This window comes from Petaurus breviceps, unplaced genomic scaffold (genome assembly GCF_028583685.1).
Source record: "Petaurus breviceps papuanus isolate PSGF00001 unplaced genomic scaffold, PetGlider_PUasm1.0 90574, whole genome shotgun sequence".
Lineage (NCBI taxonomy): Eukaryota > Metazoa > Chordata > Mammalia > Diprotodontia > Petauridae > Petaurus > Petaurus breviceps.
Window position 1 is genome coordinate 5,067,936 of NW_027187277.1, and position 15,488 is coordinate 5,083,423.

The 15,488-nt window shown below is 38.2% G+C and overlaps 1 protein-coding gene across 1 annotated transcript in view; it reads left to right on the top strand.

Moving 5' to 3' along the window:
• MAP3K15 (mitogen-activated protein kinase kinase kinase 15) overlaps window positions 1–15,488 on the top strand; it is a 148,264-nt gene that overhangs the window by 91,298 nt on the left and 41,478 nt on the right. The window contains exons 12-18 of the mRNA XM_069063468.1: window positions 3,078–3,127; window positions 3,545–3,640; window positions 5,410–5,497; window positions 8,189–8,322; window positions 10,944–11,071; window positions 14,205–14,335; window positions 14,588–14,693. Of these exons, the coding sequence (XP_068919569.1) occupies window positions 3,078–3,127; window positions 3,545–3,640; window positions 5,410–5,497; window positions 8,189–8,322; window positions 10,944–11,071; window positions 14,205–14,335; window positions 14,588–14,693 (733 nt within the window). The remainder of the gene's footprint in view (window positions 1–3,077; window positions 3,128–3,544; window positions 3,641–5,409; window positions 5,498–8,188; window positions 8,323–10,943; window positions 11,072–14,204; window positions 14,336–14,587; window positions 14,694–15,488) is intronic.

Genomic DNA, 15,488 nt, shown 5'->3' on the forward strand with positions numbered 1-15,488 from the left:
CTCTCTCTCTGTCTCTGTCTCTGTCTCTGTCTCTGTCTCTGTCTCTCTGTCTCTCTGTCTCTCTCTCTCTCTCTCTCTCTCTCTCTCTCTCTCTCTCTCTCTCTTTCTGTCTCTGTCTCTGTCTCTGTCTCTCTCTCTCACACACGCACACACACACTCTTATGTAAGGTCCATAAATTCTCCTTTTTTTATCAGTCCTTCTACAACTATCAAGCCCCCAGTGATCATTCCTTCCCCAGATTCAAATGATAGTATTTGCAGAACCTAATTCACAGTGTTGTTGTGAGACTTAAATCGGATATTGTATATAAAGTGCTTTGCAAACTTTAAAGTCCTTTTTAATGTCTGTTATTCTCATCCTCAACCTTGTCGTCATTTATTCCTCCATTTTGTATCTGTAAGCGACCCCCCCCCCCCCCCATGCCCTTCTGGTGTTCCAGAGGATTTCATCAGCATGGAGATCTATTAGTTCTGTTTGGGACAGAAATAGGCTGTCACTGGTTCAGGGTTTTGAATTATTAGCCATCTTGTCCTTTCTCCCACTGGTATTGCTTATAGAGCCCAGATAAAATAGTACCTGACCCCTCTGCAGTGATTGGTTAACCTCTAATGTTTGCCCTTACTAGGGAGTTTGATCCCTAATTGGGCATTTCTTAGTGCTGTGAACTGTGTTGTCTTTGTATTGGGTAATGTGGCTTTATTATTCTAGTAACTGTTCCCCTTCATGACATTTCATATGCCTTTGCACAAGTGATCCCTTATGTCTAGAAGAAACACCCTCCTGTCTATTGCCTGGTGATATCCCCACCTTCCTTAAAGGCATGGTTCAGGGACCACCTCTTACAAGAGACTTTTCCTGATCTCCTCAGTTATTAGCACTCCATCTCACACACATACACACACACACACACACACACACACACACACACTCATATTCTCTCTGTCTCTCTCTCCCTCCCCCTCCCTCTCTCCCTCTCTTACTTATCATGTTTGTATTTACTTACTTTTGTGATTTGTTATCCCTTCAGTAGAATGTAAACCCCTTAAGGGCAAGGACTTGATTTTTCTCCCCCATGGCAGCATGTAATCTGATATAGGTTCTGCAGATACCTTCACATTGAACATTAGTCAAGTTGTAAAGAAGAATTGTAACCAATGGAGTGAACAATGAGAAAGAAGGAATGAAACAAAACACAAAAGAGAGAGAGCAAGTAGTTTGCTTCCATCTGCATTCATTTAGACTCTGTATTCTTTCTCTGGATGTGAATAATCTTAACATTCATTTTTAAAAAAAATTTTGAGTTTCAAATCCTCTTTCTCTCTCCCTCCCTGAGATAGTAAGCAATCAGATATAGGTTACTCTTGTCAAATCGTGTAAAATATATTTCCCTGTTACTCATTTTGTGGAAGAACATTCAAATAAAATAAAAAAATTAAAGTGATAAGTAGTATGTTTCGGTTTACATTCAGACTGTTTTTTTCTCTGGAGGTAGATAGCATTTTCCATCAGGAGTGCTTTGATACTGTATTTGGAGGGCAATTGGGGTTAAGTGACTTTGCACAAAGTCACACGGCTAGTAAGTGTGTCAAGTGTCTCAGGCCGTATTTGAACTCAGGTCCTCCTGACTCCAGGGCCAGTGCTCTGTTCACTATGCCACCTAGCCACCCCTACTGTATTTCTGAGAATAACTAAGTCATTCACATTTGTTCATCCTATAGTATGTTCTCTTGGTTCTGCTAGCTTCACTTGGTATCTGTTCATGTAAATATTTCTGGGTTTTTCTGAGAGTATCCTGCTCATCATTTCTTACAGCACAATAATATGACATTAAAAACATATTCCCCTTGTTCAAGCATCCCCCGTTTGATGAACATTCCCTCAATTTCCAATGTTTTTGCTGCCACAAAAAGAACTGCTATAAATATTTTTGTACAAAAAGGCCCTCCTTCCCCCCTTTAAAAAAATTGGGGGATACAGAAGAATAGGTACATATTGTTGCCTTATGTTTGAGTTCTATAAGTGCTCTATAAAGCCTATACTAATCTTTGGGTTGGCTCAGTCAGTGTGGTCAGCCCCAAACACTGCCTACCCAAAGGCAGGACGGTGGCTTCAATTCTTCCTTTCCTCAGAATCATCCTAATGCTATCATTTCTCTTCTGTGTTTGCATCTAGTTTAGTTCCCCCCATATAATTTAATCAGTCCCTCTTAAAGTGGGATGGTTTTACTCTTGACTCTCCCTCTTGATCCAGGATGGCCTGAAACATATTGCCTAGAGCTGACACATGTAGAATTCGCATAACTTATGTTCAAGGCTCACAAAGTGCCTTCCCAAAGCCTTTTTAATGCCTAAGACTTAGAGCTGAGAGAGACCTTAGATGACCTCCAGTTTAACCCCCGCATTTTATAGCCGAGAAAATTGAGGCCCCCAAAAGTGAGGTGAATCTTGAAGTCTCATAGGAGCTTGTGACCTTCATACCTTGTGGCTATGCTGCTTGGACCCTACCAAGCAATAAGACCCCTTTTCGCAGCCTTCCCTGTATCCTTAGGTCTCCTTCCATTCTACCTATTTCTTTTATTTGGCATGTCAGGAATGAGAGAAGTAAAGGAAAAGGAAAAGAATTCTCTTCAAGGAAAATACTTTCTAGGGCTTTGTGCTTGCTTCCCATGAGACTGACCAACCATCATGGGTCTAGGTATATTGTGCTGCCACTGCTTTGTTAGATTAATAAATTCTGGTCTTATTCTGTTGTTTCTGACATGTCAGTAGAAGATGGATGGAGTTATTATATACTTCATAGAGAGGAGTTTACCATTATATCAAAATAGAGACTTTCTGTTGTAACTGGTAAATGGACCTAAGTCAATTTTTATGATACTTTGGAATATATTTCTATTATTCTGTATTACTTATTTTTTATAGTAAAATGCAGATTTTTTAAAAAAAATGTAAGATTGTATCTCATGCTGAGAAAACTAGCATGTAATTGAATGTTGAATGAAAAAGAGAATGGCCCTGTTATGTTATGCTTTGCTGTCAAAAATGGAACTCTTGACTTGTGTCTTTGGTTCCTACAGAAGCAAATTCATGAATGGAATTTTACAGCCTCCTCCATTAGGGGAATAAGGTCAGTAGGAATGAAAAATGACAACTATTTACTGTTTTGTGCATTTCATTACATTTTAATGGAAACAAAAACTCTTTTTTGTGATTTTTCTCTGCATGTGCCCCTTTGTCTCCCTCACAATATCTCTCCCAATTTCATATAGTAGAGCAGATGCTTAATTAATGTTTGTTGAATTAAATTGGTGAACACAGACTCAAAATAGCAAGAGACAGGTGAACACAGACTCAAAATAGCAAGAGACAATTCTCATTTATTTGAGTTTTATTTGTATTGAAAATCAAAGACTGATTAGATAAGTCATCGGGACATTGTCTTTAAAATGGAAGCAGTTTTGTAGTAATTTAATTCTCCAGTAAATTTAAGACCCCTATAACCCAAGTTATATGTAATATTTCTTTTTTAATGAACATTTTCCAGCATATCCAAGTTTGATGAACGGTGTTGTTTTCTTTATGTCCATGATAACTCTGATGACTTTCAAATTTACTTTTCTACTGAAGACCAGTGCAGTAGGTAAGTTCCATTTCTGCTTCATTTATTTGACGTATGGTCAACCTATTTAAAGGGGTCCTCACAGACATAGAGCTTGTGGTCCAAAAGAAAATTGCATTTGTTGAATTTGCTTTCTTAAAATGTTATAAATGGAACTGCAATCATATGTTTCAAATACAATATGATAATAACCCACTTATCCAAGAGTCAGACTTCTGGCAACGTGTAAACATTTAAGTGAATTCTTTATTTGCATTAATTGTGATGTAGCTATAATTTGATTTATTTTATGGTCTAGAGTAGGGCTCTCCAGATCTCAAAGCAGTAATACCAGGATGATCATCGTTGCTACCATACCTTTTTTTTTTTCTTTAAAAAAATGTTTTATTGATGGTTTTTTGTTTTTTACATCACAGGTGTTTCCTTATTTGTCCCTTTTAACAACAACAACAAAAATCAAAACCCCCAACAGTTAAACAAAACTGACCAGTTTGATAGTATATGTAACACTCCCCTCCCATAGTCCCTTAACTCTTTCCTGAGAAGAGAGAAATATATTTTAGCATTTCTAATATGGGTCCAGATGAGTCATTGCAATTAATCTTGACTTCAGCTCTTTTTTTAATTTTTGTTCCATTTATGTTTTTGTAGTCACAGTGTGTATTGTTCTCTTGGCTCTGCTCTCTTTGCTTTATTTTTGTTGTTGTTATTCAGTCGTTTCAGTTATGTCTGACTCTTTATGACCCCATTTGAGGTTTTCTTGGCAAAGATTCTGGAGTAGTTTGCCTTTTCTCTCCTCAGCTCATTTTACAGATGAGGAAATGGAGGCAAACAGGATTAAGTGATTTACCCACGGTCAAAAAGCTAATAAGTGTCTGAGGCTGGATTTGAACTCAGGTCCTCCTGACTCCAGGCCTGGTGCTCTGTCCACTGCACCTCCATGCTGCCTCATCTTTGTCTTATATCTGTTCATTAAACTCTCGTCGTGTTTCTCTAAATTACTACCATGTCTTTTTAGCACAGAGATTCTTAACCAGCTCCGTGAATTTAAAAAAAAAATTCTTTATTGACTGTATTTCAATATAATTAGTTTCCTTTGTAATCCTATGTGTTTTCTTATACACATTGAAAAATATCATTTTGAGAAGGGGTTACTTTTATATCTTTCTGAAAAGAGTTTCACTATATTGCTAAAGATGTCCATGACACAGAAAAAGTTGAAAACCCAATGGAAGGCAGTTTTCAGTGGTACCTTTCTCCAACTTCATTTAGGGACTTTACTGTAAATATCCCTTATCCCTAACTTTTCCCCTGGTAATCTCAAGCTTTAAGGAAATAAAAATTATTCCTCATAAAAATTATTCCTTTGAAGACTTCTGGGCCAGAGAATTATGATTATTTATATACAGAGTGGCTAATAAGGCTATTTAACAAATAATTATTTTTATTGTTTAATTAATTCATGTATTAGTATGTATTTGTTTTCCTTATTTTCATGTCTGAGTTTCACATTTTGGTTCCTTTTTTAATGCTCCAGTCTCTATTCTGCCCTTTATGTGAGACTTAAACCCTCAGGTGGAAAGTATAGTTAGCTGGTTAACCCCCAAATCCAAACATCTGCCTTTCAGAGAAGAGACTTTTCCTTCCCTGCACCCCGAAATTCCAAGCATTACCCACTGTCAGTGTTCATCTGTGATGGAATTTAACAAAAGTATGAAGGTGAAGGTGAAGGTGGCAGAATACAGCTGTTGCAAATTTGTGAACTTCTTGGTGACATTTGTTGTTCCCAGGTTTTGCTCTTTAGTCAAAGAGATTATAACGGATGTGGTGGGCTGTACAGTGGAATTAGAAGGGGAGATCGATGGGGAAACATTAGAGGTAAGTCTTGTGTCATTAGAGATGAAAGGCTATGAGCAAGAAATGAGAATCCCCCTGATACCTTCCCCATTTTCATCCTCTGTTTAATGAAGAATACAATGAATTTTCCTATTGCTTGTCACATAATATGATTTATAATTTTTTTTAAGATTACGACAATAACAGATAATATAGCCATCGTTATTGGGGATAATCTTTCCTCAACATTCAGTACAGTATACTCTGGATATCATGCAGTCAAATGTGGGACGGTTTGGACTGGGTATAAGCTTACCTCTGTGGGACACACTGATAGTCTCCTATTTTAGTTCTTCATAGACTGTACACAAAATTAAACAAATAATCCTTCTCTCAGCAAAGAAAAACTTTGCAAGAAAGAGGAGTTGCTCAGAGACATTAGCTTTGGAAGAAACCCAGAGCTTCACGTTTTCTGTAATATCCTTCATCTCTAGTGGGGAACTCTTCCACATGACCCCAAAGGCCACTGTCTAAGGACCCAAACTAGGAACTGGTGTAAAATCCTTTAAACTTCTTATGCTGTGGACTATGAGTCAGAACAATAACACCTATAATTCCTGCTCTGGTTTCTCAGCATCCAGACTGGTTTATATCTTCTATGGCTAACCAGAATGCCCTCTACCAAGATATACACATGGAATGAAGCCTATATGATATTTCATCCCAAACCTTTCCCCAAAATATGGTTGAAAGGATCTTAAGGCATTGTGGCATTATCAACTGAGAGCTGTACTTGGAGTGAGAAAGACCTTGGGTCAAAGGCCCACCTCAGATACTTGCTAGCTGTGTGAACTTGGGCAGCTCACTTAACTTTCCTAGGCCTCAGATTCCTCATCTATAAAGTGATGTTTGGACTCAATGGCCTCTGGGGTCCTTTCCAGCCCTAGCTTTGTGATACTACAAAATACCCAGTCCTTTGAAAAATATAATAATTTGTCTATACATATATAATTTTTAAGAACTAGACTATAAACTCCATTAGGATGTAGGCCGGATCTTTTAAAATCATTATATCTCTTCCAGCATCTAACATCATGCTCTTAATTTAATGGAATATGGTCTTGATAAGCTAAACATGGAAGATTATGAGGGGAGATAGTTAGACAACTTAAAGCAGATCTTTTCAAGCATTCTTAAATCTTCTTCAGCTACCAGATACAAAGAGTTTTTATCTATTCAGAAATCAGCTCAATACAGACCTTTCCTTGGCAACACTAAATTGGCCTGCTCTTCACATTACTGTCTGTATTTGGAACTATTGTATAATTAATCAGATTTGCCAGTAATTTAAACCAGGCTTCCCAGCTCCATTATTTATAGTTAATGAGGTTTTACTGTGCTTTCAAGTCATATTGGAGCAGTACCTCTGGGTTACTTTAGGAGAAGTTTCTAAATGATACATAGTAATTAAGCCTTTCCCTCAAGCATTTCTCAGTGCCTCAAGGTGATCTTGATTTCTCTAAACCCAAACTGATTGGAGCACAGACTGCCAAACTGTACCAAGCCAGATAGACTCCAAGAAGGGGTCAGTGATAGACTTGAGGTTTGTGATGCAAAGTTTGGAAGGACTTATTAGAGGGGTGGCTGCCTGACAATGAATCTTTTAGCGACAGCAACTCAGAAAGACTGTCTGTTTAAGTCAGAGGGGTTGTGATCTGCACCTGCAGAGGGAATATTCACAGTAGCTAAATAATTTTTTAAAATGAACTCTGGGCTATACCAGAAACATAAATAAAATGGTCTATTTGAGATAAGGAAATTAATAAGATGGAAGCTCTTTTTAGGAAGTTCTAGATTTCAGATTCATCTAACTGCATGGATAGGGACCTCCCCCCATTCCCTCTCTCATCCATCCATCCATCCATCCATCCATCCATCCATCCATCCATCCATCCATCATCTATCATCTCTCTGACTTGTATTTTCAACTTATTTATCTTCTCCTTCATAGCATATGTATCTGTGTACTTGCTTTCCAGACCCCTCTGTGCCATTAGATCGTCAGCTTCTTGACTCTGTCTGTGTTATACCTCTTTTCTTTCCTCCTTAGCACCTACACCTGTTTCTTGCATATTTAAACATTAAAAAACCAATTTGGGGGGCTGACACCTGTGAGTTCATTACTGTAGGGAGCTCCCAGTATGGAAAATCCCTCTACCAAAGTAGATTAGCAACTCATACTTAGAGATTATGTGAATTGCTCATAGTCATACAATATGTGTCAGAGGAAAACCTTCAATCCCCAGGTCTTCCTTACTTCAAGATCAAAACTTTACCACAATACCTTTCACAATTTTCTTTGTATATAAGTTTTAAATAGATATTTCTTGATTGAATTGAATATAAAAAGTGACTTAAAGTTGATCAAAAATATACCTGTAAAAATACAAATTCACTTACAGAAAAAAGTCATAGATGTGTATGTTAACAATGGCTAGAAATTCCATGCCTGTGGAATAATTATATAATTAAAAATAAAGTATCTAAGAAATAAGTGGTGGTATTATGCTCAAATAACTCTCTATGTTTGTGTGTCTTTACATATATATATATGTGTAGATATATGAAATATAAATTTAAAAGCCATGATTGCTGATTATTCTATTATGATATTAAAAGAAGTTTTTACCCCAAACACTGTGTTTCTCCATCTCCCTGATCTTTCCCCCCCAGTATGAATATGATTATGATGAGAATGGTGAAAAAGTAGTCCTGGGGAAAGGCACTTATGGAATTGTATATGCCGGGAGAGATCTTAGCAACCAAGTTCGAATAGCTATCAAAGAGATACCTGAGAGAGACAGCAGGTAAGTGAGTCACATTACAGTCGTCTGATGGCATATCCAGGACAATGGCTGGTAGTTTAGGTGGCTCAGATAGGTAAGGAATAATTATTACCAACATGGATACTGCCTTGTTTAAAATTTTATTGGAGAAAAAGCAAATCTTAACTGTGCAATTCAAAGAGATTGGAATGATAGAAGATATCATAGTGACATTTGATTTGTAAAATTTCATAGTTAAGAAATTTAGAGAGGTAGTCTGGCATAGGGGATAGAACACTGCCCTCAAAGACCTGGGTTCGAGTCCTGATAGAATGTGAGCTTGGACAAATCTCTCAGTCCCTTAGTACTCCCAGATAGCTCTCTGAGAGAATTCATTACTTCAGTGATGTTGGTCTGCATTGGTAGAGGGGATTTCCTCCCTTGGAGCCCCTTGTAACTGATGAAATCACAGGGCTACTCAAAAAAGAAGGCAAATTATACTGTTTAAAAAGTGATTCTATTAAGTCCAAGGCTCAATCAGTGCAAATAATGAATTCCATGAAGTGGGTATACAATTCAAATTTGCATGCATATCCATTGGCCTGGAGCCAATGGCCACATTTTATGTAATTATAATTTGGAATGGTGTGAATTCAGAAACATGAAACCACTTCACAAGGTATGTACTCTAAAATAGAATGGATCTCCATACTATTTTGCAGATGAATCTTTTTATATCTGAAATATTATGTAAGTGTGTATATAGGCACATATATTACATGTATAATATGTAGTATTTTATATATAATATGTGTTACGTACATAGAACACATGCATACATATGTAATTTAGTAATATGAATGAATAAAAGAAAAAGCACTTATTAAGCACTACGTGTCAAGGATTGTGCTAAGACCCATGCACCTTAGAATATTATAGGAAGAAATATTATAAAATACAGAATAATCATAATTTTTTTTTGCTCTTTTCTCTGACCTCATGCCTATTATTTGGAGGAAGTTTCCCATCAGTGGTTTTCCTGCTTATCTTTTCAAATTCATCCCTGTTGAAGAAGTATGTAGGCCCCCAAACTCTGTGTGTGTATGTGTATTTTTGACCAGATCTGCCAGCCAGATCAGGTCAGCAGCTGCTTTACGTCCTTATGGTCTCGAAGGGCAATAAGGAGTTAAATGACCAGCTGGGGGCCAAAAAGCCCTATGTATCAGAGAAAGACTCGAACCCAGGACTTCTTTACTGTGAGGTGAGCTCTTCAACCACGATGATGTGCTCCCTTTCATGTGTATATGTAAGCATTAATAGAAGCATGATCATGACACATGACAATTCTATTTTCTGTGCAAATCGAACCATAGTTCAAATATTATATAAGTTATGGGCATGATTTTTAAAGAAGATAATTAACCAAATAAGGTATGTTTAGGGGAGCACAATCAGGATGGTGAGGCATTTGTAAACCAGGCATCAATGAGTCATCATAATAACTAGCACTTATAGAGGGACTTCTATGTGCAGACTCTGGGCTAAGTGCTTTATGAATATCTCGTTTTAATTCTCACAACTATCCTGGGAGGTAGGTGTTAATTTTATCCCCATTTTACAGATGAGGAAACTAAGGTAAACAGAGGCTAAATGACTTGCCCTAGTATGTGTCTGAGGTCAAATCTGAACTCAGGTCTTCCCTGGCTGCAGGCCCAGTACTCTACCAAGCAATTCCCTATGTCATGAGGAATGATTGATGAAACTGAGGTCAATTAATTTAGAGGAGAAGATTCTGGTGAGACTGGGGGTGTTGAATGAAAGTTAGCTTTAGCTCTTAAGAAAGGAATGTCCTATGGAAGGATCAGATTTGTTCTTTATTATTCTAGAGGGAAAAATTAAGATTATTAGGCAAAAGTCTCAGAGGCTGATTTTGTCTTTGCTATTATTATTTTAATTAAATGACTTCCCCAAGGTCACATAACCAGTTAGTGACAAAGTAGGACCAAGTCTCCTTATTCCCGCACCAAAGACTTTTCAATAGACCTCCTCTCTTATAAAAGCTCTAGACAATGGCCAGAATTGTGTTGCACCACAGTGCATGCTAAGTGGTAGTGGATAGAGTTCTGGGCCTCAAATCAAGAAGATTCGTCTTCCTAAATTCAAATCCTACCTCAGACACTTACTAGCTGTGTGACCCTGGGCAAGTCACTTAATCCTGTTTGCTTCAGTTTCCTTATCTGTAAAATGAGCTACAAAAGAAAATGGCAAACCACTCCAGTATCTTTGCCAAGAAAACCCCAAATGGGGTCACAAAAAAGTCAGACACAACTGAAATGATTCAACAACAACAAAAAGTGACTTCCAACTCTCCAGAGTCAATGTTTTTCTGTTTTTTTTTTTTGTTGTTGTTGTTGTTGGCTAGTTAGCACGCTGATGGATGGAGTATTTGACCAGGATTCGGAAGACCTAAGTTCCAACCCTCTTTCAGATATTAGTTGTGTGACCCTGAGCTCAATGTCTGCCATCCTCAGTTTCCTTATCTGTAAAATGGGGATAATAATAGCACCTACCTCCTAGGTTGTGAGGATAAAATGAAAAAGCTTTGGGAGACTTTAAAGTACTATATACATGCTATTAACATCATCATCAATCATCAATCATAGGTATTCTCAGCCTTTACATGAAGAGATCGCCCTGCACAAGTATTTGAAACATCGCAACATTGTCCAATATCTTGGCTCCGTTTCAGAAGATGGCTACATTAAAATCTTTATGGAGCAGGTGCCTGGAGGTTTGTGACTTTACTCTTCCAGAGCTCTGAAAAGTAGGAATAAAACATTTGTGTATCTCCTCCTTTCTGTTTCTTGATTTTTCATTCAGATGCAAAGCTCATGAAGCCCCGCAGTCTTTTTTGTAGGTCATGGGATCACTGGGAGGCATATTTTCTGATTTGAAATTTGGTTTGAGGGAATGGGGAAAGTGTATGACTGGATTAAAAGGATTAAGAAATATAACCTGCAGTTGAAGGATAGTTCTGCCCGAACTACTTTAGTGGCAGACATGTTGATAAAAACATTTTTAAAAATCAGATGAACATCTAACTCTTTGATCAACAAAACACAGACCTTTTGCATGCCAACAGATGTTTGAAATTTTCAGGTTTCGTCGGATGCTTGGTATGTGGGTTTAATAATTAAAATTTACGTTACTATAGTTTACAGAAGACATTTTCTCACAATAATCCTATGTAGTAGGTAGCTCAAATGTTATATTAGTTACAAATTAGCACAAATCCCTGTGTATAGATGAGGCAACTGGGTCTCAGCGATGTTTCTCGTTGTTGTAACAGGCTAAGTGGTGGAGATGGGATTGGAACCTTTGTTGCCTGCCTCCAAGTCAAGACCTCTTCTCCTGTACCCCTAGGGCTGTCCAGGTGGTGAGCACCACTACCGGGCAAGGGAAAGGTCACTGGACTTGGAGCTAGAAGATCTGGGTTTCAATCCTGCCACTCGTGAACCTACTTAGTTATGTGACATTGGCCAAGTCCCTTGAGCTCTGAGTTGTAGATTCCTTATCTGTAAAATGGGTATAATAATTCTTGGAGTATCTGCCACCTCAGAGGATTGTTGTAAGAATCAGATAGGTCTGAAAATGTTTTGTCACCATAAAATCCTATATAAAGGGGCAGTATAAACTAAATTTAGAGGGAAGAAAACTAGACTTAAGACTGGCTTTCAATCCCAGTTCTGAGACTTATTAGGTCACTTGACCTCTCCCTTAATTGCTTCCTCTGTAAAATGGGAATAATAATAGCACCTTCTTCCCAGGGTTGTTGTGAGGATCAAATCAGATAATATAAAGTGCTTTGCAAACCTTAAAGAGAATCAGAATAGGGGCTAATAGTTAACATTTATATAGTTCTTACTGTATACCAAGTGCTAAATGCTTTACCATTATCTGATTTGATCCTCACAACAACCCTGGTTGTCATTTCATCATTTCAGTCCTGTCTGACACTTTGTGCTCCCATCTGGGGTTTTCTTGGTAAAGATACTGGAGTGATTTGTAATTTCCTTCTCCAGCTCATTTTACAGATGAGGAAACTGAGGCAAACAAAGTTAAGTGAGTTGCCCAGGGTCACACTAACATCTGGGGCTGGATTTGAACTCACAGAAATGAGTCTTCCTAACTCCAGGTCCAGCACTCTATCTATTGCATCACCTAGCTGCCCTAACAACCTATGTGCTATTATCCTCATTTTACAGATGAGGAAACTGAGGCAAACAGTTTAATGACTTGTCCAGAGTCACACAGCTAGTAAAATGTCTGAGGCCAGATTTGAATTTAGGCCTTCCTGTCTCCAGGTCCAGCGCTCTACTGTATAACCTAGCTGATACACACACACATATGTATGTCTATATGTATATGTATAAAATAATTATTACCTTTGACAATAACTGTATCACAATAGGCAAGTCATTTAACCTTTGAGCCTTCAATTTCTATATCTATAAAGATAACATTTAGACTATCCACATTATGGGATTGATGTAAGCTTTGTAAATCTTGAAATGCTATACAGATATTGGCTATCAATATCATTAGAATTACAGGCTATGATGATCATGAACTATATTTAGAATTCATAGATTTTGAGCTGGAAGGGATCTTAAAAGTCATCTAGTCAGTTCTTTGGGTGCAGTTAGGTGGTGCAGTGGACAGTGTTGGGCCTGGAGTCAGGAAGACAATTTGGCCTTAGACGTGTACTAGTTGTGTGACCCTGGACAAGTCACTTAACCCAGTTTGCCTCAGTTTCCTCATCTGTAAAATAAGATGGAGAAGGAAATGACAAATCACTCCAGTATCTTTGCCAAATGGGGTCATGAAGAGTCAGACCTGACTGAAATGACCCAACAACAAATAGCTAGTGAGTTCTTCATTAGACTGTGAGCTCCTTGAGGGCAGGAACTATCTTTTACCTTTCTTTGGATCTGCAGCACTTAGCACCAGGCCTGGCCCTGGCACATAGTAGGTATTTCATAAATGTTTGTTGACTGACTGACTGACTAGTCCGACCCTGCCATTTTACAGATAAGGAAAGGGAGGCCCAGAGAGGGGAAGCAATTCACCCTATGTCACACAGGCAGTAAGTGACAAGTTAAGATTCAAATGAACATCATACCGCAGGACTGAAAAGTTTTGTATGTGAAAAATATTGACTTTTCTGATCTTGAAGAAAGACGAAAAGGAAAGAAAGAATGAAAAGGAAGAGGAAAGAAGGAAAGTACAGTAGAACAGGAAAGTACGGAATTTGGAAAAGGACCTGAATTCAAATCTTGGCCCTGCCAATTAGTACTTTTATGACTTTGGGCAAGTTAGTATAACTGGCCTGTACCAGCTCCTCTGTAAAAGGAAGGGCTTGTATTAGATGGCCTCTATCTTACATCTCTAGATCTTTGAACTATATCCCTCATATTCCATGACTTCTAAATATAGGCTATATTTGGCTCCCAGCTCTAAGTATATATTATATTTCTTAGTTATATTAGTTGTCTTTTGACAGTGGCCAAATTGACATAAACTATAAGCTTGTTGAAGTCTTAGTCTTATTTAAACTTTGAATCTTCATCAGCACCTAGCAAAGAATAAATATTTAATACATTTTTAATTGAATGAATAAATGAATGAATCCATGCTAATCTAGGGCTAGCTTTTTGCAAATACATTTTTATTAGGCATGGCGCATGCCTCATTAACCGCTCTTACAGAATTGCTACCAAAGATAAATAGAAATAGCCTAGGGGAAATTAATCTGGATAAAAAGTATGCTTTCCTTTCTTCCCCAATTGGCTGTTGAGAGGGAGGGGAATATTAAATGTGTTTAGCATACAAATTGAATGAATTCTCTGCTTTATTTCTTCCAGGAAGCCTTTCTGCTCTTCTGAGATCAAAATGGGGCCCAATGAAAGAACCTACAATAAAATTTTATACCAAGCAGATACTGGAGGGCCTTAAATATCTCCATGAAAACCAGATAGTTCATAGGGATATAAAGGTACTCCCTAGGGTTATTAAAGTTTTATTCACTTCCTCTAATAATGGGAGCTGACAAGAACACTGGTTGTGAGCATGTAACACACACACCCTCGCCCATATACACTCACAGTCCCCGACATACCCAGTATCACCCATCATTCGTCACTATAGTAACTGCCCCACCAGCCTATGTCCCATCTTCCTAGAAACTTGTGAAAGAAGTATGTGGGTCTGAGTTGGCTTATGGATGTCTGTTTCTTCTTATCTTCAGGGTGATAATGTTTTAGTAAATACTTACAGTGGAGTGGTGAAGATTTCTGACTTTGGGACCTCCAAACGCCTGGCAGGAGTGAATCCGTGCACAGAGACCTTCACAGGTGGGTAGAACCAATCCAGGCTTCTCTAGAAGACTCAGGTACCTTGGTTTCATTTGTGATAAGGAGGTGAAAGTCACATGAGCAGGTGTCGCTGTTTGGTAACATCTTCGTGCATGGAAAGTAGCTAGGCTTTCTGAAAAGAGAGTAGGTAGAATGGTGTTTCAAGTGGATGGTTTGTTTTATAAAGCAAACCCTGTTCTTGTTTTGCTTTGTAACTCCGTATGTCGAAGGATCTTCAGCTGCATGCAAATTGCTTGATTTTCTTCCTCTTCGGCTACCTTGGCCTTTGTTTTGTTGCAATTGAGGCTCTGGGAGGGTGTTCTCAGTCTTGCAGGAGTATGTGTGCTATGTAGCAAATAGGGGTCCCTGTAAACTTCCTGAGAGATAGCATTGGCATTGCGGTTAGACAACTGGCCTTGGATCTAGGAAGATGTTAGTTCAAGTCCTGCCTCTTACACATCTTGACTGTGTGACCCTGACTAAGTTGCTTTACCTCTCATTGCTCTCGCTTCCTTCAGGTCCCAGCTAAAGTCTGACCCTCTGAAAGAAGCCTTCTGCAGTCTTCCTTAATGTTAGTGCCTTTCCCCTGAGATTATCTTCAATTCATCTTGTTTGCACACAGTTGTTTGAATTTTGTCTCTCCCCGTTAGATTGTAAGCTCCTTAAAGCCAGGGACTGCCTATACCTTTCTGCATATCCCCAGCACTAAAAACAGTGTCTGGCACATAGTAGGAACTTTATAAAGGCTTGTTGACTTGCCTTGAGTCTAGACAACTCTCTAAGATGAGAAGCTTC